General features: G+C 52.1%; 1 protein-coding gene across 1 annotated transcript in view; it reads left to right on the top strand.

Annotated features, from left to right (window-relative positions):
• EFCAB6 (EF-hand calcium binding domain 6) overlaps positions 1-26,064 on the top strand; it is a 162,406-nt gene that overhangs the window by 4,955 nt on the left and 131,387 nt on the right. Inside the window, exons 3-5 of the mRNA XM_090272278.1 lie at positions 7,044-7,189; positions 11,782-11,993; positions 19,665-19,753. Coding sequence (XP_090128404.1) covers positions 7,044-7,189; positions 11,782-11,993; positions 19,665-19,753 — 447 coding nt within the window. The remainder of the gene's footprint in view (positions 1-7,043; positions 7,190-11,781; positions 11,994-19,664; positions 19,754-26,064) is intronic.

Below are 26,064 nucleotides of genomic sequence, written 5' to 3' on the forward strand. Positions count from 1 at the left end.
TGCTTGCTTTCCCGTTTGTTGCCTGTCGCCATAGCTGTCATCACGTTGGGTGTGGTGGGGGGTCTGAAATGCTCGTTAGGTGCAAGTGAGTTTCTGAGCCACTTTCTGAGCCCTGAGAGAGAGCCCGTGACAGACAAAGCCACATAAACGTTTTCTTATTCTGGGGCAGCTCGGCATTTGGGCTGATAAAAGTATCACAAAACCACCGTCCCCAGCTCGGTAGAACTCAACATCCCTTATTTTTTTTGGATCATCGTCATCAGAGGTGGCCCGGCTCTCATGACATTGGTGTTATCAGGGGAGACAGCCTCACAGTGATCCTGAGGGTCATGGGTGCTAGTGAAGATGTCCTTTGGGACGCTGGTCACTAGGTCTCGGCATTGGGGAGGAGAGAGCGCATGGGTGACGCTGAAACTTTGCCTGGGATGGCGGGAAAGAGAGTGACGATCGTGACCAAGATCCAGGAGGGGGAGGCGTGTGCTTGGCTTGGGGGCACGGGAGGGGAGTGCCGTTTGCATGACTGGGCTGTGAACATCCTCCACTTGTTAATTCGATAAATACTTCCGGGGCACCAGTGTGCGCTGGGTGCCCTGGGCTGGGGTACAGGGCTGGAGAGACACCTGGACTCAAGTTCCTACTTTCCCGAATAAAAAGTATGCTTAGCCGTGATGAGTGCGGTGCAGGGAAGGACAGGTGGTGACAGACTTCATGGGAGGCAAGACACAGGATGGGGACACCTCTCTGAGGAGGTGACGTCAGGCCTGGCATGGAGGGGAGGGGCTCGCCGGTGAGGACCGGGCGAAGGATGGGGCAGAGGAGCCGAGGGGCAGGGGGAGAGGGGTGAGGGGCGGGGCCAGGCGGGCGGGAGCCACGTGCTGCCGGGTAGCATCTTCTAGCTAACACGCGGCGGGGCGATTATTAAAGGGCATTAATGCGGAAGAGGCTGATGCCCCCACTAGCCCAGAGCAGCTGTTCCTGTCACGTCTTCTAGACCCTGTCCGTTGCGCAAGTCCATTTTTATATCCCTGTGTTCATAGTGTCTGCTGTTCATTTTCCTCTTAACATCGTCCGAAACACGTTTTTGTGTTTCAACAGAGGCTTTATAATCATCATTCGTAATAGCGAGATGCCGTTCCATTGAGTGTATCAACTCGGAGAGGTCTGTGTTATGTCTTGGGTTTGACTCCGGAGCCGCGTGTGTGCTGTAGTGTGTGCGGATAGACTCGGGGTGGCGTTGGGAGGGGGTGGCAGCCCGCGTGGGAGTTTGAGGGGCCCTGGGTGGATGAAGGCTGTGGCCAGACGCGGGGGACTGCCGCGTTTCTGAGCTGTGTGCTGTATAAGGTCAGCTTCTAATCACGGACTTCTCTGCACAGTTGAACTCAGCCGACTGGCTAAATTGTTTTTTATGATACCCTATCAAAGGAAATGTATCTGTAAATCAACTTGTGTGTTCTTCTAACTCCTCTGTTTAGAATGGGAGACTAGGGATCCCAGCCAGTTCAGAGACAGTGAGGGAGTATGAGGCCATGATGGGGTGGGGGAGCTGAGGGGGGCGGCCGGGGCGGGGGCGGCCCGGACGAGGAGCCTGGGCCGGGCTTCCAGTGGTGGCCCACGAACCTTGGAATCCCAGCACTCGATTAGGTATTTACGAAGCTGACTTGCTTTTAATTTTCCTCATGTTCTTTTGAGTCGGTTACAGAGTTAGACAGTTTTGCAAATGCAAGTTACCCATTTTTGAGGATTGATAGGTGTTTATTACTCTGTCAATATATGCAAACTTGGTTGTTAGTGATGTGTTTATATGACAGCGCACATGGATCACACACACCTGTGCCAGTGAACGTGTACCACACACACACACACACACTGAGCACACGTGGGCAGAAAGCCCAGGATTAAATAGGAGTTTGGGTCTCAGCCTTATGAGTAAACTTACCTTTTCTCTCTGCGGTTCCATCTCTGCCTCTAAACATGTGAATAATAGTGTGTAACTCACAGGCTGTGACAAGGTGACAGTCAGTGCGTGGCCAGCAGAGCAGGTGCTTGTTACTGCTGGGGCGTCTGGCAGCACCGTGTCAGGGCCACGTTTGCTGCTGTTCTAACAGCGTTGTGATATTAAGCAGGGGAGGTCCCACACGCGAGCCTCCTTAGCAGCTGAGGACTGGCGCTTGTCACTCAGCGTCCGGGACTGACTCCGCAGCGCCCTCAGCTTGCGGCAGCCCCTAGAGCCCGGGCCGGTCTCGGGAGGGCGGCGGGCCGAGACTTCACGTTCTGGAAAGCTCCCCGGCGATGCTGATGCTTCTGGTTCAGGGACCGTCTTTTGAGAATGTTTCAAAGCTCCTGTCTGCCTTTTAAAACTAATTTTTAAAAATGGGAAAGAATGCATTAAAACATAATGGTATTAATAGCAATAAAAACCCCCGTTACTTTTGCTTGAGGAACTCACAAATGGAGGAGCTCTGGCCCCTGGAGGGGAACCGGCGATGGTGTCTCCTGGGAACAGTCCTCGCTCTGAGCCCCGGTGTGGGGCGGTTCCGTTCACCCCGGTGCCTGCCCCGGGAAGGCGGGTGTCCCTGAGCCTCCACGCGCTCCGTGGGACTAGTTGGAGGTGCCGGGAGGGCCTGCGGGGCCACACTCCTCTCGGCACTCTTCCGCCTTGCCCACGCGCGTGTGCAGCCGGTGGGCCCGAGGAAGGGACTGCGGAGAGCGCGGTTGCTTGGGAAACGCTTACCCCAGGCCGTTTGGGTCGAACACCCAGACGGGCTCCGTTTTCAGAGCCCCCGAGGGTTGGCTGCGTGGAGCACTCGGCTCTTAGGACCCTACAGCTGGTAGGAATTCGAACTGGAGGAGACCCACCTGGTCACCCAGCGCAGCCTCCCGCTGGAAGAGGACCATCGCCCGCCGTGTGCTCGGGAGGGAGCACTGGGAGGAATTACTTTTCATATGATTATTATTTTTTTCACGCTGTCTTCCACTAAGTGTTTCCTGAATTGAATCACTTTGTATTCAAGTAATAAAATGCACAACAGGCAGTGCATTTCTGGGTGATTATCTCACTCCTCAGGTGGTGCAATGAGGCAGGAGGCCAGAGCCCTGGCACGCCTGATCATTATTAGGAAGTGAATTTGTGGGGAAAATAAAGTGGTTGTTTGCATCAGCGGTAACTGCCATAAGGAACACAGTTCCAGCGGCTGCTCCGCCTGCCCCGGGAGCCGGGGACGCGGGCGGGGGGTGTTCCCAACCAGCCGCGCGGCAGCGGGCAGCGGGCAGCGGGGACTTGTCGCCGCCCTTCCAGGCGCTGCTCGTTAATTTTATAAAAAGCAGCGGGAAAGCCGCGCCCGCCTGGTTCCTGGGAGCAGCGCGCCTCCTGGGCCCAGCTCTGCGCTCGGCGGCTGGCCTGCTTGGACGGACGGGGCTGCAGTGCGCTCGCCTGTGAAATGGGGAGAGCGAGAAATGTGTGGGCGCAGGAGGGGTACCTGACAGGTCTGAAGCGCCTCTCCCAGTGGCTCACAGTGAGGCCCCGTCGGCGCTGAGTGAGTGAGAACCGCTTCTTCCCCCCCTTCAGTTCTTCATAAGCTCGAGCTCCGTGTCCTGACCTTGTCCAGCTGTCAGTTATGCCAAGAGTCCCCGCCGTTCTGGGTGTCCCTCTCGAGCAGTAGCGTGCGTGCTGTCATGTCCCTCGCGCACATCCCGCCCTTGCTGCGTCACACTCGCCTGCCAACACCCTGTTCCAGATGAAGCCCCCGCCCTCCCCATGCCTCTGCCGGGTGGCCTTCAAGTTCATGTCCAAGGACCGCACTTGGGCTCCCTGGCAGCCGCTGTCCCGTCCCCACCCCCTGCTTGCCTTCTCTTCTCCACAGCCACCCGTCCTTTGTCCCCTCCTCACTCCTGAGCCACTACTCCCGGTCCTGGCTGCCTGTGGCCCAGCTTCCTGCTTCAAATGGGGTGGTTTCCTTAACTTCACTTCCCGATTGTTCATCACAGGGACATAGAAAAACAGGTGATTTTTGTGTATTGGCCTTGTCACCTATAACCATACTGAAGTTTTTTCTAACGGTGTGTTTTTGGTGTGTGTATTCTTTAGGATCTTCTTATACAAAATCATGTCACTGGCAGATAGAGAGAGTTTTTCTCCGTCTCCAGTCTGGCACCGTGGTGACTGTTTCTTCTCCTTGCCTGGCTGCTCTGGCTGGAACTTTTAGCGCGATGTTGGATAAACGGGGTGAGAGCAGACACCCTCTTAGCGCGATGTTGGATAAACGGGGTGAGAGCAGACACCCTCCTCCTGGTTCTGGCCTTGGGGCGAAAGCTTTTGTTCTTTGGCCATTAGGTGCAATGTTCGCTATTGGTTTTTCTTTATTAACTAAACGCCTTTTGTCAGGTTAAGGAAGTTCCTTTCTATTCCTAGTTTTTGTTTTTTGTTTTTTAAGTGAAAGGATGTAGGATTTTCTGCACCTATTGAGATAATGGTTTTCTTCCTTGATTCTATTAATGTTACATTGATTAATTTTCATATATGCAACCATCCGTGCATTCCTGCTGTCTAATTCTTTATATATGTAAACATACACGTTTTTTATATATTTTAATATTTTGATGAGGATTTTTCTTATACTCCTAAGGAATATTGGTCTTTCGCTGTCTTTGTCTGGTTTGGTCTGAGGGTAATAGTGACCTCACACAATATGTTGGGAAGTGTTCCCTCTCTGGTTTTTTTGGAGGAGGTTGTGAAGGATTGGTTTTAATTATTCTTTTTTGAATGTTTGGTAGAATTCACCAGTGAACCCGCCTGGTACTTGGGTTTTTGCAGTAAGGTTTTTGGTTAGTAATTCAATCTCTTGGTTCTAGGTCTACTTAGATTTTTTATTTCTGTAGTCAGTTTCGGTAGTTTGTGTCTTTCTAAGAATTTTTTCATTTTATGTAAGTTATCTAATTTGTTGGCGTACAATTAGTAATAATCCTTTTTGTTTATGAAAGGCCAGCAGTAGTGCCCTCTGTTTTATTCATGATTTTAATCATTTGAGTATCCCTCATTTTTTCTTGGTCAGGTTAGCTAAAAAATTATTAGTTTTGCTGATCTTTTCAAAGAACCAGCTTTTAATTTTGTTGGTTTTCTCTATTTTCTGCCCTCAATTTTATTTATTTCTGCTCTAATCTTTACTAGTTCCTTCATTTTACTTGGGTTTAACTTACTCTCATTTTTCTAGCTTTTTAAGGAAGGTGGCTAGGTTATTTATTGAGATTTTTTTATGTAGACGCACACAGCTATACATTTCCCTCTAAGCGCTGCTTTCCCTGACCCCGCCCTGTAAGTATTGGGGTGTGTGTGGGGGGGCTTCATTGTCAGTCACCTGCCAGTAGCTGCTGACTTATCCTGCCGTCATCCTCTCTGACCCACAGCTTACAGGGTGTGTTGTTTAATTTCCACATCTGCCTGAGTTACCCCATTTCATTCCGTCACTGAGTTCTCATTTTATTCCAGTGTGGCTGGAGAACACATGTGGGCGGTTCCCATCCTCGTAAATTTGTTGGGCCTTGTTTCATGCCTTAGCCTCGGGTCACTCCTGGAGGGCGTTCCCTGTGTACCTGGGCGGACGTGTGCTCTGCTGTGGTCAGGCGGAGTGTGTTCTTGGTGTCTGTTAGCTCGGCCTTGTTTCTCGTGCTGCTCGGTCTTCTGGTTTCCGTTGCTCTTCTGTCGAGCTGGGCTGCCCGTTGTTAAAAGTGGGTGTTGAGGTCCCAGCTCTTTATGTTAAAGTGCGCATTTCTCCGTTCAGTGTTAGCAGTTTCTACTTCAAGTACAGTGCGGCTCTGTTAGTAGCGGCGCATGCGTTTATGCTTCCTTTTTCTAGCGTTTTTCCTTTCTGTACATAGATCTGAGTTTCTGACTCACCTGACTTCCTTCTTTCTGAAAACTTTATTTTAATGAGATATCTTGCAAGTAGGTATGCTGGCGACAGACCCCCTCGGTTTTTGTTGGTCTGATAAAGTCTTTCTTTTCTTAAATGCTAGTAGTCTCTGGTCTTTGCCGAGGGGCTCTTTGTGGACATTGGAACACTCCTTCTGCTCTCAGGGAGGCCATTTACAGTTCTGTCTTAGCCTTCTCTTCCTGCTCGTGCCCTTGGCCAGAGCCTCAAGGTGAGCCAGAGGTGAGTGCTCGGAGCCCTCTCAAGTCTTTCCCGGCACCTGCAAGCTCACAGCTCAGGCCTGGGCGGCCAGGCCCCTTAGGTCCCCGGGGGCACGTGGCCGCCTCTTGAACCTCCTGCAGGCGTCACTGCACCGATCACCACCCCTCGGGCAGCTAAGACTTGTAAACAATCGTCTCTGATTTCTTTCAGCAAATACCTTTTGCCATAGCCGCTGCTCCCTGGGTGAGCTCTGAATTAGTGAGACTAGAGACAGCCTGGTGAGGGGGTCTCCCAGGGAGCCACCCGGCAGGTCAGACAGGGACGGTTCCTGGCAGTGGGGCCCCGAGGCGGCCCAGCCCTGCGCTGGCCCCTCCGGCGGCTGCCAGGCTGCTGGCACCCGCATGGCGATCGCAGGCGGAGTCCCACGCGTGCTCCCTCGGTTGCTGCAGTCCCCTGGCCACCTTCCGGAGTTTTGAAACAGCTCATTGTGACCGTTTTTGCCAGTGTCCTCGTTTCTATGGAGGAGAGATTTGCGCAGGTCCGCTGTGCCCCGACTGGGTGTTGTGGGGCGGGGTGGCACTTCAGGGGAGCTCCTGTCCGACCCTCCACCTTGATGCCACCAGAAGAGAAGTGGGTCTAGTCAAGGTGCAGGCGGGGTTTCCTGTCCAAAGGCGTCCTTATTTTCCGTTTTTGAAGAGTGTTGGATCTGCTAACAGCAGGCAGTCTACCCTCAGGGTTTTGTCTTCGCTGTAAGAAAGCCTGTGAGACGCTGGCCAGGGGTCATGGCCAGGGGTCATGGCCAGCGGCCTTCGTACGCCCCCTGGCGGCCCTCGCAGAGGAGGCACGGTAGGGCGGAGGGGGGCCCCCACTGCAGTGCGCGCCCGGAGGTAACACAGTCTGTTTTCTTTGACATCACAGGGATCTAACGTGCAGAATGGCTCATGTGCCACGTTGGTGCGCTCCGTGCCATCACGTGCAGAACCTCGCCGGTCCGAGGCCCCACTCGTCACCGTGCAGCGTCTGTTCCAGGAACGGCGTCCGAGGGGTGGCCAGACCGTCTTCAAGTGAGTATTCGTGAGCAGGCGTGCTGGCGGTGGGCAGCGCGGACGTGTGTCTAGTACGACCAGGCTCTGGGCGGAGGCCTCGCGTCATTCAGTCCTCACAGTGCGGTCATGAAGTCGGGTCTGTCCTTGTCCCTGTTTCCTCTGTGGGGACCTGAGATGCAGGGGGTTCGAGCTCCTGCCCGAAAGTCATGTAGCTTTTGGTGGCCGGATCAGGGTTGGAACCCGCCCTCTCTCCCTCCCTCCCTCCCCCCTCCTTCCTTCCCTCCCAAACATTCTAGGAGCCCCGGTCTGCGACAAGAACTGTCACAGGTCCGAGGCGGTGGCCCTGGAGGAGCTCACTGTCCCCAGAGGGAGGGGAAGCCTCCAGGGGAGTGAGACAAATGCCCCAACAGGAGCAGGGGCACAGCTCGGCAGGGGCCCCACGGCCAGAAGGGGACTCGGGACACGAGGGAGGGGAGTTGGCTTTTGCCTCGTGAGTGGAGGGAGGCCAGTCAGAGGTCACACGCGCCCCCTGTGCTCTCTTCCAGTTGGTCCCACGCACCCGCCAGGGAGCCTGGGAAATACAGACTTGGTTCAGGGGGCCCGGGGCCCCGCCCGGTCTCAGCGCCTCTGTGTCCAGGGGAGAAGGGGCGAGCAGACAGGAGGGTCCTTGCGGCTGCCGGCATGGACCCGTACCTGGGCAGCAGGCCTGGGCCAGCCGACAGCTCACGTCCGCAGCGCCCTCTGCGTGCGCCTGAGTCTCAGGCCGGGCCCCGTGGCACAGAGAAGGCCAGAGGGCGGTGGGCCCTGGGTTAAAGGTCACTCACGCTCTTCAGACCCTGAGGGCCGCCGCCAGGACCGTGTGCACCGCAAGTCCTGGTCACAGCGCCCGTTTCTAAGCATCCTGACAGAATAGTGTCCTTTCCATCCTGTCCTTTGAAACCCAAAAGCAATGTTCTGTTGCACCTTTCATTTGCGTTTCTGTAACACTGAAGGCTCACTCTGGTTCTCAAGTGTGTCTCGGATGCTGGTCTCCTTCTTTGTTAATCCGCCTTTTCTTTCCCTGCCTGCTTACCTGGCGTGGGCTGGTCTTTTCAGTGATGCGCAGGCGCTGTAACCCTTTCTCCGCTGTGGGTCCCATCGGCGTCTTTGTCATTTGTCATTTGCCTTTAGTTTTATTGGTGGTATTTTTAATGTACTGAATTATTTTTTTCTTAAATTAAAAGCTATAGAGAACATCCCCTAACAGCATTTTCCTCTGCGGAAGCAGTCACCGTGAACTGCTCGGCCGGCTGCTTTCCGGCAGGCGCGTGCGTATGTAGCTCTGTGCGCGTTTAACTCCTGGATTCCACAGTGGAATTCGGGCGGGAACATGCACCTGTCAGCCGTCGATAATAGAGACTCTGCTTCCTTTTAAAATACTTTTGTTTCAATCTGAATAATTTCTGCTGACCCGACATTATATTCACAAGTCCTTTCTTCTGCCACGTGTGCTGGTAAGCAAATCAAGTGAGCTTTTTGCTTCTGATACAGTATTTTCATTTTCTAGCTTTTTCATATACTTTTTAAAAAGTTACCTTCTTCTGCTGAAATCCCCCATATGTTCTGCATGTTGTCAGTTTTTCTTGTAATCTCTAGCGTATTTATCATTCTTAGTTTAAATACCTGATCGCTTCTACAGCTGTTCTTTCCGTGGGTCTTGTGACGACCGTTTTTGCTCGTCATTAGGTCACCTTTCCTATTTCACTTGTCTTGCAATTTAGAAAAGATTTCAGACCAGACATCTGTGTAAAAACAGCAGAGACGGAAGCAGCTCATATTCGCCACCAGCAAGAGGACTGTCCCTCTTCCCTCAGGCTTCCAGTGAGCCGGGCTGCGTCTGGACTGGCCGCAGCTGCTGTCAGGTTCAGGTGACCACTGGTTGCTAACGTCCCCTCCAGCAGCTCCGACATCTGAGCCCTGGCGAGACTCCAGAGATCCCAGTGCCACAGTCCCGCTGCCAGCCGGGCCTCTTGGGGGGTTCTGTGCCTTCCAGGCCACCTGCCAGTGGTGGGGGTGTCCCAGCAGTCCTCTGTACCCCGGCCCAGCCCCCAGCTCTCTGCCCAGTGTGGTCAGGTGGCCCCTGGCCTCAGCACTCCCACGCCTGCTCAGACCCTGTATGCCCCGGGCACGTCACACAGCCCCGTGCCCCACCTGCAGCTTTGGGGCGCTGCTTGCGCACACGTGGGGCCCCAGGAGGGCGGTGTGGACATGCTGTGTGACTGGGACCCCGGGTGTGGACCCATTGCAGCCGCCCACGCGTGACTGGCGATGGTCGGTGGTTTTCCTCGCCCCGGTTCAGCGCGCGTTTGCTCTTCTCCCTGCGGCCCTGCGAGGACGGGCCTTGGTCTCCAAGGACGGCGGGTCCTTTCCAGGATTTTGTCTCTCTGCATCCTCAGTTCGCTGATGGGCTTTGAAACCCATCTCCTTGGGCACATCTTCCCTGTTCCTCCTTGTCAGGGTGAGAGCAGCCGTCTGTCGTGACGCTCTGTGTCCTAGATTGGCGTAGAAAATGCGGTCAGTCTGCCCTCCGGAAAGATTGTATGAGTTTGTACGCCCACCAGCAGGTTATGCCGAGTTTGGTTACTGCTTTCATTTTAAATCTCGGAAGTTGCAGGGGCACATGAAATAGGTTTTCCTTCAAGCAATTTCAAATGGTTTCAAATAATATTTTCTATAATTCTAATAATTTTAAGTTCGAATTGTTGGTTGAAAAGATGGGGCTTCTTGGAAGGCAACTAGAAATGTCCATGAAAGTCTGACAAAGGATTTCAAGGTGGAGACATAAATTAACAAGCGGGCCCCTCTGTGACCCTGGGCACAGGCGCAGTTTCAGGCTGGGCAGCAGAGGGGCCGCGCACCTTCAGGGCAGGAGTCAGTTGCTTCTGAGGGTCCATGCGACCGTCAGGAATGGCGGGGCGCCTCTGCGCACTTCCGGGGAGACTGGAGCCCCTTCTTCTCCCTCAGACTCTCTGCCCAGCCCTCTTCTCCTGGGGGAGCGAGCATCTGGCCAGAACACCTGCATGTGGCCTCTCCTGGCGGCTCCTTGACATCTCACAGCATGGCGGCTGGTGTGGGCATCTTAAGACTGTGACAGGCAGAAGCTGTAATGTCTTTTGCTACCTTTTCTTGGAACTCATGTAGCGTCAATACTGCCCTGGTCACAGGCCCACCCAGATTCAAGGGGAAGGGACATACACCCCCCCATTTAGATGAGAAGAGTGTGAACATGACAGTGTGAGAAAAGGACGCATGGTGGGGGCCTTGTGGCCTCTTGGAAAACACCACCTGCCTCACGTTTCAGTATTCTCTTAGTCATCCTGGCAGACTCCTCCCCCACCCGGCAGACTCCTCCCCCACCCAGCAGACTCCTCCCCCACCCAGCAGACTCCTCCCTCACCCAACAGACTCCTCCCACACCCGACAGACTCCTCCCACACCCGGCAGACTCCTCCCCCACCCGGCAGACTCCTCCCACACCTGGCAGACTCCTCCCTCACCCAATAGACTCCTCCCCCACCCAGAAGACTCCTCCCTCACCCAACAGACTCCTCCCACACCCGGCAGACTCCTCCCACACCCGGCCGACTCCTCCCCCACCCGGCAGACTCCTCCCACACCTGGCAGACTCCTCCCTCACCCAATAGACTCCTCCCCCACCCGGCAGACTCCTCCCACACCTGGCAGACTCCTCCCTCACCCAATAGACTCCTCCCACACCCGGCAGACTCCTCCCACACCCGGCAGACTCCTTCCCCACCCGGCAGACTCCTCCCTCACCCAACAGACTCCTCCCCCACCCGGCAGACTCCTTCCTCACTGTGGTCACCAAGCCTTGGCAAACTTTCACAAATAAATAGGAGAGATCCACCAAACTACCGTCCTTCTGAGGCCCCTCTTCCCCTAGCAGGTCACAAAATAAAAATGCAGCGATCAGGTCCTCACACTTCTGATACTGACTGTCACTGCTGCATTTACGACATTACTTCAACTTGCTCTGCAGCGGTTTTTATCTGAGTTGGAGGGAAGGGAGGCGTGTGTTGTGTCCCCTCTCCTTTGGTGGCCTGGGACCCTGGGGCCTAGCACCCGCAGTCGGTCACCACCCCTCTGCCACCCAGGCAGGGCGCCCTCCCCCTCAGTGGCCAGCCTGCTCGCACGTCTTCCTTGTCCTGGGCAGGGACTGGCCTGGGCTTAAGAATTAAGTTTTCCCCTCAAATTAACAGGAGGAGGAAAACCCAATGTGCTATTTTAAAGGTTGGATTGAAACGATATTGATACTTTTAAGTTTTATTCCCATATCCTTGTTTTTCACTTGTAATGATATGTGTCCTTTGTGGGGAAAACCCTCTTTGCCTTGGTTTTTCTCTCTGCTGTTATTACTGTCACTTTATGTTGATCAGATGTCAGAGGAGGAAAGGTGACGGCGGGCCTGCCATGGCGCTGCCTGACGGCCAGAGGCATGAGCCTGGGCGTGGCAGACGTGCCGCGTGGGAAGCTGGTTGCCCCCGGCACGCGGCGGACGGCGTGGGAGCTTGGTTCTAGCGCCGTAACAAAGAGCTGTTTCTCTTTTACAGCCACAGCCGTTGCAAATCCAATCCTGTCCTTTTTAGATGTTAAACGGATTTTAGTTCAAAAAATTACCGATAAAGGAGATGAGTTGGTCAAAGCTTTTCAGCTGCTCGATACCAGTCACACCATGACAGTGTCCAAGAGTGACCTGAGAAGAGTCGTCACCGCCTTCCTGCTGCCTCTCACGAGAGGACAGTTTCACGACGTGCTGGCCCAGGTACAGTGTGCGTAACGACCTCGCGTCCCCGGCTGCAGGGACAGGGACGTGGGGGAGAGCGGCCTGTCGCCCAGCCTGACTGTCCCCATGTCCCAAGCGAGCAGTTCAAGTTTTATTTTTCACGATTCACTTAATTAAACTCCAGCAGACGTGGGATGATCGGGACGAGCTTTGACCGTGCTTCGCATGCAGCACCCGTGCAGCCCTTTTCCTTTAGCATTTTTGGTAAGGCTTCCCGGGTGTAAGGTGTTTGCTCAGCTTACACTTTGGAACTTAGTATCGATGCTCCTTGACTCACGGTGGGGTTTTGTCCTGATAAACGCATTGTAACTTGAAAGTGTCCCAAGTCAGAAACGCATTAGCTACCCCTGACCTCCTGAGCGGCTTGGCCCGGCCCAGCCCACCTTCACCGTCTCAGGGCGCTCACATCAGCCCGCAGCTGGGCAGAAGCCTCAGGCACACTTGGGCCAGTCGTTGACCCTCGTGGTCGCCTGGCCAGCCAGGAGCTGCGGCCACGGCCCAGCGTCCCCACAAGAGCAAAACTCAAAGTTTAGTTTCTACTGAATACGTGTGTGGCTTTCACTCCTTCACAAAGTTGAAAAATCATAAACGAAACCATTGTAAGTTGGACTGTCTGGGTCTTGGTCTCTGTTCTCACATCCCGTGGTTTGCTGAGTATCTGCTCTAAGCTCCAGCCAGTGTAGAGCAGTGAGCCACGGGCTGCCCTGTGGGGATCCCTGTCCAGAGGGGGGGCTCTGAAAGTGCTGCTAAGTGCCAGGATGCTGTGGGCATTAGGGGGAGGTGCACTACCTAAAATTTGGGTGTGGCAGTCCAGGAGGGCTTTTGGGAGGAGGGGGTATGTAGCCTGAGGGGAAGCACTCTCCCCATGTCTATATACACTTACATCTACATTTATTTCTGTATCAATTTTACTGAAAACCATGAGGTCACACCAGTTCTGCCAATTGCAATTCAACAGCTCAGGGCCCATTCTAGTTTGCTGGCTTTCCATATTTGTCACTCACTTTTCAGACAATAAGAAGCCTGGCCTCTGTCATTTCAGTGTATTTACTTATTTGCTCCGTCTCCCTGACATGTGACTCGGGCCCCGTCTTCAGCTCTCGCTCCCCATTCTGGATGACCTGGGCTCCCCCGATGCTGCCGACACCAGGGCGCTCTGACCCCACCTGCCCCCAGCCCAACGATTTGGGACAGAGATGTTAGGGAGGAAGGGATGAGGGAAGGAAGAGGAAGAGCGATTTTTTTTTTTTTTTTCTGAATGGGGACAGTCCGTGTGTTAAATGGGCTCATTCAGGCTTGAGTGACAGGGCTGCTGGGAAGGAGTTCTGGCTCATGAATCAACACTGCAGATTAAATGCGCTGTCTGTAAACAGAAAAGCACACACAGAAAGATCATGTGTTGATTGTCTGACAAAAATGTTGTGACCACCAGAGACTGGCAGGAACCTGAGCCTGTGCTTCCCCTGGGAGCTGCGGGTCAGTGTCCACTACTCAGTGCTCACAGCGTCTTCATAGGACGCAGCTCCTGTGAGTAATGTGAACTGACTGCACAGGGTGGGGACGAACCAGGTCCACAGCTGTGAGCGCGTGAAACCCAGAGCTTATTCCAGTATTACTTTGTATTAATTATTGTATTATTTTTGTTTTCATTTTTTAAGTATATTTTATTGATTATGCTGTTACAGTAGTTCCATTTTTTTCCCCTTTGCTCCCCTCTGCCCAGCACCCCCGTCCCCCAGCAGTCCCACCCCCCTTAGTTCATGTCCATGGGTCATGCATGTAAGTTCTTTGGCTTCACCCTTTCCTAAATTATTCTTAACCTCCACCTGTCTAATTTGTATCAACCAATTATGCTTCTTAGTCCCTGCACCATTTCCCCATTTCTCCCCCTCCCCACTCCCAGCTGATAACCCTCCCAATGATCCCCACACCTATGATTCTGTTCCTATTCTGGTTTGCTTAGTTGGATTTTGTCTTTATTTTTTAGATTCAGTTGTTGATAGTTGTGAGTTTGTTGTCATTTTAGTGTTCATAATTTTGATCCTCTTTTCCTTAAATAAGTCCCTTTAACATTTCATATAATAAGGGCTTGGTGATGATGAACTCCTTTAGCTTCATCTTGTCTGGGAAGCACTTCACCTGCCCTTCCATTTCAATTGATAGCTTTGCTGGATAAAGTAATCTTGGTTGCAGGCCCTTGCCTTTTATCACATTGAATACTTCTTGCCAGTTCCTTCTTGCCTGCAAAGGTTTTTTTTGAGAAATCAGCTGATGGTCTTATAGGCACCCCTTTGTAGGTGACTCTCTGCTTTTCTCTTGCTGCTTTTAAGATTCTCTCTTTATTTTGAACCTTTGGCATTTTAATGATGATGTGTCTTGGTGTGGTCCTCTTTGGGTCTGGCTTGTTTGGGACTCTCTGTGCTTTCTGGACTTGTATGTCTATTTCCTTCACCAAATTTGGGAAGTTTTCCTTCATTGTTTTTTCACATAAGTTTTCAATTTCTTGCTCTTCCTCTTCTCCTTCTGGCACCCCTATGATTCAGATGTTGACACGTTTAAAGTTGTCCCAGAGGTTCCTAAGCCTCTCCTCATTTTAAAAAATTTTTGTTTCTTCATTCTGTACTGGTCGACTGTTTTTTTCTTACTTATGTTCCAAATTATTGATTTGAACCCCAATTTCCTTCCCTTCACCATTGGTTTTGTGTGGATTTTCCTTCATTTCACTTAGCATTGCCTTCACTTCTTCCCTTATCTGTTTGCTGTACTCAAGCATATCTGTCAAGCCTGTGAGCATCTTTATCACCAGTGTTTTGAATTCTGCATCTGTTAGGTTGGCTATCTCCTCATCTGTTAGGTTGCTTATCTCCTTGTCACTTAGTTCTCCCACTGGAACCTTGATCTGTTCCCCCTTTTGGGTCATACTTCTCTGTCTCCTCATCTTGACAGGCTCCTGTGTGTGTTTGCCTCTGTGTCTTAAGTAGAGCTGTTGCACCTGTTATGTTGTAAGGGGCGGGGCCTTAGGGATTCGTCAGCACAGGGCCACTCATTTCACCATGTTGTGGTGCTGTGCGTGGGGCAGGGGTCTGAGAGGGAACAGTGGTGTCTGCCCAGCACTCACCCCTTTTCCAGGCACTTCTCCCTCTTTGTATGGGACTGGCACCCCTCTAGCTGCTTGCCCTGGCCGTTGCTCCCAGAGTGGGTGGGTCTGTGGATGTTCTAGGACCGTGGGGCCCTTTAAACAAGCGGACTCTGCTGAGAGATGGGCAGTTTCTGCCTCCGCCCCAACCCCCACTGGTCTGCACAGTCAGAAGCAATGAGGCTTGATTTTCCCTGGTGCAGGAGGCATGAGCTGCGTGCTCTGGTCTGGTGCTGGGAGCGCTCCCCAGGTGTCCCTCCTGACTTTAAAATGTGTGACTGCGCTTTCCGTTGGCCTGTCGCTGCTGCCACCACCACTGCTGCCGCCACCACACCATGTCCTCTCCACCCCAGCTCTGCCCCTCCTACTTGTCTGGGTATTTCTTCTTTATGTCTTTGTTTGTTGGACTTCATGCAGCCATGCAGCCTGATTTTCTGGACCTTCTGGTTGTCTCTAGTTCTGAGGTAGTGGTGTTCCTTCTGAGTTGTGGAGGGAGATGCAGCGTGTCTGTCTAGGCCTCCAACTTGGCCGGAAGTCCGCCGTATTTTCCATGCAAAAAAGTATGAACTTACTTTTATGTCCATCCCCCCCCGCCCCCTGTATTTCAAAAACTCTTTCTGAACGAGACCAGTTCTCCAGGAGGAGGCAGGCGTGTGTGCAGTGGCGGCAGCGGAGGCGCGGAGCCGTCAGAGTTTTCCCCTTTATTTACGTCAACATTTTACAACAAGTAATATTTACTCTTCTCCATCACTCTTTATTGTGTGTACATTTTACTTATTCAACTTTTTCCTGACACATTACTTATTTTTGAATCTGTTGGGGTGACACTGGTTTGTAAGATTATATAGATTTCAGGGGTACATAACACATCATCTGTAAGGTAGCAGGACACAAAATAAATATCCAGAAGTCAGCTGCATTTTTATACAGCAGTAATGAACTACCAGAAAGGGAAATTAAAGAAAATCATCCCGTTTACAATTGCATCAAAAAAGTACCGAGGGATGAACTTGACCAAGGATGGAAAGGACCTGCACTCAGAGGGTACAGGACAGTGACAAAGGAAGCTGAAGGGACTGCGAACAGGTGGCAGGAAGCGCGTGCCGTGGTCGTGGACAGGAAGACGTAAAACGTCCGTACTGCCCGAGGCGATGCATAGATTCAGCGCAATTGCTATCAAGATATCGTTGGCATATTTCACAGAACTAGAGCAAATATTCCTAAATTTTGCGTGGAACCACAAAAGACTGACTGGCCCCAGCAAGCTTGAGAAAGAAGAGCAAAGAGGGAGGAATCATGCGACAAGGCTACGGGGCCGAAGCCGCTGGTGCCGGCATGAAAACAGAGATCCATGGGAGAGAGTAGGCAGCCCAGAACTAAACACATGTGTATGTACCTACATTGCAAATAAAATCTTCATTGAGATATAATTTACATATCACAAAACCCGCCGTTTAAAAATGTACAAGTTAGTGGTTTCTCACATATGCACAGAGCTGTGCCAGCATCACCCCTAATTCCCGAACATTCCCATCACCCCGACGAGGAGCTCCGTGTTCGTGGGCAGTCCCTCTCACGCCCCCTAGCCCTGCTCCTGACCCCAGCCATCTGCTCTCTGTCACAACAGGTGTGCTGCTTCTGGACATTTCCTACAGACGGAATAGCTCAGTGTTTGATGTTTGTGTCTGGCCTCCTCCGTTTGGCACAGCGTTGCCGGGGTTCTGCCATGTTGGAGCGTGAGTCACGCTTCTATGGCCGAATGATGGTCCAGTGTATGGACCGGCCGCCTTTTGACTGGACCTTGTGGTTTTTCCACGTTTTGGCTTCTGTGAACAATGCGGCTACGAACATTCATGTCCGGGTGCGTGTGGACACGTGTTCTCACTCCTCTTGGCGCATACCTGGCCGTGGCACTGCTGTGTTGCGTGGTTCTGCTCTTTGCGTTTAGAGAACATTTGTCCTTGCAGACAGCGTATCGCTTTTCTCCTGAGCTTCATTTGACTGACACTCGATACCAAATGGAGAATAAAAATATTTCTTCCTGTTAATGTCTCCTATATTCATGATCTCATGTTAATTTAAAAATTTGACAGTCTTCCCAAGCTAATCAGCTATGCAGGAAGAGGAAAAGTACGGAGAATGTTTTTAAGAGCTACATCTGTTTTTAAGAGAAGTCACTGAGAACTGTTGAACTTCAAAGATTACAAAGAAGAAAAACAGGTCCCAGTGGTCTATGCTAAACGACAGGCATGTTCTTCTGGAACTTGGAGCCCCTGTGATCTGCGTGTAACGTGGGGAGGCAGGGCGGGGGCCACGTTCCCTGGCACGGAGGGCGGCCTGCGCTTCTCAGCCCTCGGAGGCCAGGGTGTGTGTGACTTCTCTGGACTTTCAGGAGTCCATGTGCTGATACAGACTTTTGCTCAGCAGTTAACATAAGCCTGATGGGAAACATTAAACTGCTAAAGGGTTTCCCCCTTAACATCAGAAAAGAATTTTCCAGTTAGAGTGAATTCACTTGAGCTTTAATTTTACAGCAAGAACCGTTTCCGGCACGGTTATCGTCAGGGGGTTTTGATGATCGATCAGGGCCTGTACCTTCGTTTCCATTCATAGTGATGTGGGTTTTTTTTAATGTGGCCTTGGTCTCTGAATATTAACATAAACATTTTAAAAGAAGTTGAATTGGTAAATGGATTCCAGAGAAGGCAAGCAAGACCCTGTCTGGCCCCAGCGGTGGGGCCGAGTGGGAAGGAGAAGTCTTTGAAGATACATATCAACGTGAATATTGACTGAAAACCTATCTTCCAACCCCAGACATTTTTGCCGGAATCACGAATATTGAAATGGACCCGCTTCTCTGGTTGCCCGAGGGGCTTCGCTTTGGAGACGGGGCACTGCACAGAGGTGTCGGCCGTGTCAGAATGGGCATTAGACCACGCGCAACAGTGTGAGATGGGATGAAAGCTTCCCAGGTTCACGGACTTCCTTTTTCTTCCGGGCAGGGCGGTTCGTGTGGCAGGTGGACTTAGGCTCTGGGGTCACGGACGTGGCTGGCACTTACTGGCCGTGCCACGTGGGGAGGCCACACCTCCGCTCTGTGCAGGGCGGACCCTTTCCTCGGCCTCAGAAGGGGGCTCTCGGGCTACACAGTCACGTCTCGTGAACACCCAGTGTGGTGCCCGTGCCCGTGAGCAGTGAGTGGGCCCTGCACACGTTTCTCTCCTGCTTCCTTCGCTCGTCTGTGCCCCAAAGCCAGAGGGCACCCAGTCCTGGGACTGCGTAGTTCATCTGGCCTTGCCCTCCTTCTCTAAGGTAAGGGAGACTCTGAAGTGTCTGCCCCGAATTATATCCATGAAAGGTGCCCTGGCAGAAGTAGAAGTCATGGGTGTCCTTTCCAGGATAAAGGCTCCACAAAGAAGCCCCTTCCCCTGCTTCTGTCTCCCGACTGCCCGCGATGTAAACAGGAAGCGGAGACGTGTCCTTTGCGGGGGCCTGGGGTGGCCGTGCTGGGCCGTGAGGCGGGGTTTTAGGGGCTAAGTCGGTATCAGGCGCGACTGGACAGGCTTGGGAGCTGTTCAGCAACGTGGGAAATTGTACTCCGTGCATTTACACGAACCCGAATACAATATGTTGATGATACACGTGTATTTATCTTAATTTTAGTTTTACACTCCTTTTTGGAGGGAAAATTATTTTCACTTAAAAATTATTGATTTTTTAAAATTTGGAAATCATTTTACACGTTCAGGACATTTGTAAAAATAAGAATAGTACATTAGAGCCCATGTGGCACAAACGAGGCCCAGCCCTGGCTTCACCCCCTCTGCTTCTCCTGCGATCTTCCAGTGTGCGTGTGCAAACACCACCGTCCACGAGACACGCAAAGAATGCAGACATCATGTTTTTTTCCGAACCAACCGAGACAAAGTTGCTTGTATTTATGGTTCTTCTAAATACTTCAATGTGCATTTTCTAAGAATAAGAGCTATTCTCTTACATAATCACAGTACGGTTCTCAACTTCAGTATTAAACATTGAGAAAATAACCGCTTCATGTATGGTCTCGACACTCTTGACTCAGTAACGTTTTTGATAAAACTTTGAATTTAAAAATGGCTTTTTTGTACCTTAAAAAAATAGTAAGTGTACAGAGAACTTACATGACAGTAAGATTGTTCTGGGCAGCAGCCTCTTGGGAAACATACATGCGTTATAGTTATACATATGTAATATTTGTTAGTATGTATGGAAAGTATGCATTAGAATATATTTTTACTCTATTTTTAGATAGAGCTGGATTTGAGATAATTTTGTAGCTCCCTTGTTGACTGGCATTTGCGCTGTTTAGACCTGTTTGCTGAGCGTACATGTCAGTGCAGAGCCCTAGACTTGCCACAGTTTACTAGAATGTCCGGCCCCCTGACAGTGTCCCCCCCCAGCACGAAGCCTGCCGTGCTGTGCCCTGCTGCCTCTGACTTCTCTAACCCGCTGTCCCCCTTCATGTTTGAACGTAGATCCCGCTCACCAGCTCTGGTGCTGTTCCCTACCTTGAATTCCTGTCCAGATTCGGTGGAATTGACCCAAATATAACTGTTGGGAAGCGGTAAGTGGTTTTTGTTGTTATTCCTATGAAAGTGTGAAATTTGAAATGGTAAGAGATAGGACGTAGGGTCCTTAAGTAATCCCGTCCTCAGATACATGTGGAAGACATTGGGAGCTTGCCCCTATAGAGTATAACGGAGTTAATCCTCAGTCACACATTTATTTCAGCTTCTGCTCCTGGCCCGTGACAGAGGCGGCCGCCAAGAGGAGTGTGGCGTGGGCTGCGGAGAGCTCTCTGGCTGGAGGCACACAGGACGGATTAGAGGACTTGCCGAGTGACTGCCCCGTGAGCCCCAGTGAGGATGAGGGGGACAGTGATGGAGAGCGAAAGCACCGGCGGCTTCTGGAAGCCATCAGTTCCCTTGGTGGGAAGGAGAGGTGGAGGTTGGCAGAGAGATCTGAGGCCGGTCTGAAGGCGTCTGAGTTCGCCATCAGTTCTGACGGGTCAGGAGAAAGACTAGTCCTTTCTGACCTGCTCAAGCCCATCAGCACCTGGCCCTCCTTCGCCACCGTGAAAAAGCAGCTGAGTAGAGTCAAATCGAGGAAGACCGTGGGGTTGCCTGTTACCCGAGAGGAGGCTGAGCGAACCCGCAGAGAAGCAGCGTTCCACGAAGCCTCCCAGGCCCTCTCCCGGTGGGACCCCATTGTGCTGAAGAACCGGCGGGCAGAGCAGCTGGTGTTCCCCCTGGAGAAGGAGCAGCCAGCCTTTGCTCCTGTGGAACATGTGCTCCGTGGCTGGAAGGCAGGAACGCCCCTGGAGCAGGAGATTTTTGACCTTCTGTGTAAGAACGGGCAGCCAGTGAGAGACCCTTTGCTGACTCCCGTGGAAAAGGCCTCCCTCGAAGCCATGAGCCTGGGAGAGGCTAAGATGCGCCGGGCAGAGCTCCAGAGGGCCCGGGCCCTGCAGTCCTACTATGAGGCCAGGGCTCGCAGAGAGAAGAAAATCAAAAGCAAAAAGTATCACAGACTTTTGAAGAAAGGAAAGGCCAAGAAAGTTCTAGAAGAGTTTGAGAATCTGCGGAGAATCAGTCCTACTGCTGCGCTGGAAGACCTGGGAAAACTCGAAAAGGCCAGAATGATGGAGCGAATGAGCCTCAAGCACCAGAACCGCGGGAAGTGGGCAAGGTCCAGGGCAGTTATGGCCAAATACGACGCGGAGGCTCGCCGGGCCGTGCAGGCGCAGCTGGCCAGGGGCAAGGAGCTGACGCAGAAGCACCAGGTGGCCTCCGGAAGTGAGGAAGAGGAGGGAGGTGCGGAGGGAGAGAGTGACCCGCTTGCCCCTGATGCGGTGGACGAGGCACAGGTGGCAGCAGGTGGGCCGAACCCCTGGATGGTCAGGAGTCACTCCAGGGACACGGAAGAGGCCGAGAGCCAGAAGGAACCCGAACAGTGTCCAGAGCCTGCGGCCGCCGAGGCCCCTGAAAGTGAAGGGGAGGGAAGGCCAGCGGCAGAGGAGGAGGTTTTGTTGCGAGAATTCGAGGAAAGACGATCGCTTAGGAAAAAGTCGGGGCTCAACCGGGACGCCAAGCCAGTGGGCAGACAGGAAACAGAAGATTGCAGCAGCCAGGAGGTGCTGTCTGAATTGAGGGCACTGTCTCAGAAACGCAACAAGGACAAGCCTTCGTCCAGGAAGCGAAAAGGGGCTTCGGCGAGGACAGCTTTGCCCGTCCAGAGAGAGGGAGCTGCCGGGGAAGAAGAGGAGCCGCTGTTGCCGCAGAGGCCAGAGAGGGCAGGGACTCCGGAGGAGCCGGAGGGGGCGGACGGAGACGGCCGCTTCCACAGGACGGCACTGGCCAGGCCTGCGCGGGGAAGGCCGCGGCGGGGCAGGGAGCCGGCGGGGCAGCCTGGCGCTCCCGAGGGCAAGGAAGGGAAGGAGCGCAGGGCTGACCTACAGAGCATGCTCACGGCCAGAGCCCCTCCCGCGAGGTCCTTGGCTGTCCCCATGGCCATAGAGGAGCTGGAAGGTGAACAGGAGCGCGATCACAAGCAGCTGATAAAGGAAGCCTTTGCTGGGGACGATGTGGTCAGAGACTTCTTGAAAGAGAAGCGGGAAGCTGCGGCGGCGAGCGAGCCACAGGACGTGGGCCTGGCTCTGCCTGGCTGGGGCGAGTGGGGCGGCGCGGGCCTGAGGCCCAGTGCCAGGAAGAGACGCCGGTTTCTCACGAGCGCCCCTGCGGGTCCTCCAAGGAAAGACAAGAACTTGCCAAACGTGATTATCCACGAGAAGCGGAACATCCATGTGGCAGCGCACCAGGTGCGGGCGCTGCCACCCCCGTCTGCCCGCCCCCAGCAGTTTGAAAGGACCATCCAGACCCCCGTAGGAGCGACGTGGAACACCCAGCGGGCCTTCCAGAAGCTCACCAAGTCCAAGGTCGTCACCAAGCCTGGCCATATCATTAAGCCCATAAAAGCAGAGGAAGTGGGCTTCCGGTCCTCCTCAAGGTCGGATCTGTCTGTCACCCGGAGGAATCTGAGAGGACTCTCTCTACGTCACCAAAAACAGCCGAAGAAAAACTCTCAAGACTGAGCTGCCGGGGGGGGGGGGGGGGGGGGGGGGGCGTGGGGGGGGGTGATGTGCTGCTGCCCAGGTCCAGGGGCCTGGCCCGCTCCCGCCCCGGCCCAGCTTCGCCCCGACTGCAGGGTCCCTTCCGGAGCTGGCCGGGTGCACTGAGTGCAGCTCAGCGCGTTTTAGAAGGAAAGGCATTTACAGCAATTTCAGAAAAAAACCAGAGGAGATTCCAATGTCTATATAGGATATTTTTCGGAATAATAGAAACAATACTGTGTTAAAGAATAAGAACATAGCAGATTAAAATCAGATTAACATATTACCTGCAATGTATTTCAGATTTGGAAATAATTTTAATTTTGAAGTAAAAATAGTAAGATGCTAGATTTAAAATTTGTTCCTTTTTATATACTTTGTGTCTTTCAGTGGAAAGCGGATGTATTTTGGTAGCTAGAAGTTCAGTAGTTCTGAAAGGATCTTTGCATGAGCTCCTTGGTATTTCATAGCTTCAGCGTAATTTATCTACAAAATGGGGGCGTTAAAGCGGGACCTTCGGCTCTGTTTCATCTGTAAAGGTTTCCATTCCAGTGTGTGATTTAGGAAATACTGTTTTATTGAAAAAAAAAACATTCACTCAGATTGTCCGCTTTAAATGAGTAAGCCTCGTTTTCTCAGGAATTGTAGAAATTTGGTCCTGGAAAAGCAAACTGTGGTATTGACGCTCTCGCAACTGAACTCCTCGTCGGGGCCGCTGAGGTGTGGGAGTTCGTGCGGCTGGTGGTGGGGGTGGGGGGGGGGGAGCGGGGGCGGGGCAGGGCGCTGTCATCCGGCGGGCACAGGGTTTCGGTTTTGTAAGGTTATAAAGTTCCAGCGACCTGTTCCACGGTGTGAGTCTACTGACCGTTAATAAACTGTACTTTAAAAAATGGTCAGGATGGTACATTTCATGTTGTGGGTGTTTTTGTTTGTTTACCACAGTTACAAAAAAGATAAGAATTAGTACCGTAGTTCCAGCAAGACTGACAGAGGCTTGTCCCCTTCCTGGTCCGGGACTTCTCTGCGCTCCGGTTAGTTAATGCGCAGTCAGTGGCGGGCTCGGGTCATTCCCAAGGTCACGCAGGAGAACGACCTACTTCCTGTTTCACAGACTGCGTGTTTACGCTCTCGACCTGAAACCAGCCCCGTTAGGGGCGATGTCGAGTGGACAGTCACTTATTGGACATTCTTTGTTGAAAAAGCTGAACAACCATAAACTGAAAGCAGGAGAGTTCTTGTTTTTTCTTTAACTTTGAAACATCGCCCTAATAATGAATTTGAAATTAAAAGGAGAAGCTACTCCTTAAACATAAAAGGCTAAATGTTTAAATCTTAATGATTTCTGACTTATTCAGAAGAGAAGCTGCATTTTCTTTGTTGAAGATGATGTACTGTAGCCAATGGAGACTTCTCTTCCTAGCATATGGTAGGATATATTCACGGGCAGCCCTTCCACTGGAAACAACTAAAGTCCTGGATAAAAGGTAAAATACTTTAATGCATTGCTGAGCTGGTAAGAGAGCAAGCAATCCCCAAGAGGCCAAACATGAAATGAAAACTGGGATCCAGAGAAGTGAGAATTCTGAAAAGCCATCCATTGCCTTGAGGGTATTGGCCGAGTCCTGGCAGATTTGTGGGTCCGTTTTGCTGGCCCTTTGGAGTGAAGGGACAAGAGACAAAGCCCAGGGGGTCTGGCCAGGGTGGGGGAACCTAACAGAAAACCAGTTCATACAAAGTTGGGACACCTGTACCCTCAGAAAGGACAGATCGCAAACATAAAGGGACACAAGGAAACACTGGCATTGGGGGAATAGGGGAAAAAATGTAATTTCAAGTTGATTTTCATGAAAGCCTGTGCCTGAAATAATGCCGTCTGTATGGTCTGAAAAGCCTCAGGCTAGGGATTTACTGAAAACTGGCCCTGGACTGGGGGTGCTCTTCTGTTAGGAATACATCTTCAGCTAGCCCGTCAGGAATTTCCACAGACAGAGTACCAGACAACATCAGACCATGAAAGAAAACCTCGAAAACATGTGAACAGACAAACAATGTGGGCTGGAAACAAGCAGCATCAGTAGCCAGGGGAAGACTGGGACTATCAGATACGCAGCCTAAAAGCAGTGTTTTATTGCTGAAAGACATGAAAGAGTGGATTCAACATGTGAACACAAAAGAAGAGGTAATAAAAATAAAGGTTTGAAGTACAAAATGAACCTTCTCATATCGAAGGTTACAATAATGGTAGCTGTGAACCCCATGGGGTGGGTGAAAACCGTGGCTTAAACACGGCTGCAAAGAGCATCAGTGGAGGGGAAAGTAGACCCGAAGGAGTTACCCAGGGCGCCGCACAGAAGGACGAAGATAAACTGGGGCGGCGAGGAATGAGGCACAGGGCGTGGGAAGAAAAGGCCCGTAGACTTCTAATTGGGCTTATAGAGCTATAGGAGAAAGAGCAGGACAGAGACGGTACTTGATAAGAGAATGGCTGAGAATATCAAGCCAGACGGTGAAAAGAAATGCCCAGACAGACCACAGGGGAACCACAGCAAAACCAGAGAGGAACTATTAACCCCTCGGAGAAGAGAAAGTGAGTGATTTCAGGGGAGGGACAGGCTGGCATGGGTGACCAGCCGCGGCAAGGGAAGGAATAAACTGTGATGGAAACAAACCCTTCAGCGTGCCGCCACAACGTACGTGCCGTTTTAGAATTCTGTGCTACATTTGTAGAGGTGAGAATAAGAGCCTCTTATTTGGGAATCCCCGGAACCCTCCTTCTTGCCACAGTTACGCTCACCCACTGGTAACAGGGGCTTTGGAAAAGGGAGAAATACCTGACCCTTTGGCCCGTGGTGTGGAAGGTTACCTTTCCAGTGTATCTCGTGTCCTTCCTTCATCCTGACCGATAGAGAAAGAACAGGCGGCCTTGGCAGCCCTGGAATGATCAGGGCATTAGCCTCGGGCTGACTCGGGACAACCGCAGAGCTGCAGCTCAGAGTCCCCACATCTGTGGTGGTGGGACTTACTGTTCCGGCCACAGCGCTCCCCGCTCCGGAAATACAGTTTGAGAGGTCCCAGTTCGTATCAGCCAACGCTTGATGCCCTCACCACGTGAGAAAGTTCTGGAATGCCCAAGAGAAGAGGTTGCTTAAACTGGAAGCAACATGAGGATAAGAGAGGATGTTTTGCTTGTAAAGACATTTAAGGCCTGGAGTGACATCAGAAAGTCTGTTCCTCTGAGCGTAAGGACAAAATGCGGGGCTATTGTTGTATCCGGCAGAGAGGACCTCACATCGTTTATAATGATGGCAGTAGCATCATCAGCCCTTCAGAAACACCAAAGGGGTTATTCTACTTAAAATGGGTAGACCGAACCTCTTCTTCCCTGATGGACAGGACGTCTCTGCACATGGCCTGAGTGTCTTCTGCACATTAAACAATCCCCATGGCACTGGGCACGGAGCCGCCTCCCTGAAGAACAACGACATCCTTCAATATCCGGAACAATCACAACAGCTTAGAGGAGCTTGTAAAAGCTGTCTGAGCGCGACGCAAGAAGATTCACTGCGGAGGTCTGAAGAGGAATGTACTAAAGAGCCTGGGAATTACGTTGAAGCTAAATTCATTCGCCGAGACCACGTCTGGGCCTTTTGGGCTTGAGCTGACAGCAGCCATGAAGCTGATTCTAGGAGGCAGACTGCAGGGAGGAAGAAGGGGAGAAAGAAGGCCTTGGGCCCTGGGAAGCAGGGCTTGGAAGGGAAGGGATCGTT

The sequence above is a fragment of the Furipterus horrens genome, unplaced genomic scaffold (genome assembly GCF_987537825.1).
Source record: "Furipterus horrens unplaced genomic scaffold, mFurHor1.1.pri manual_scaffold_4, whole genome shotgun sequence".
Classification (NCBI taxonomy): Eukaryota; Metazoa; Chordata; class Mammalia; order Chiroptera; family Furipteridae; genus Furipterus; species Furipterus horrens.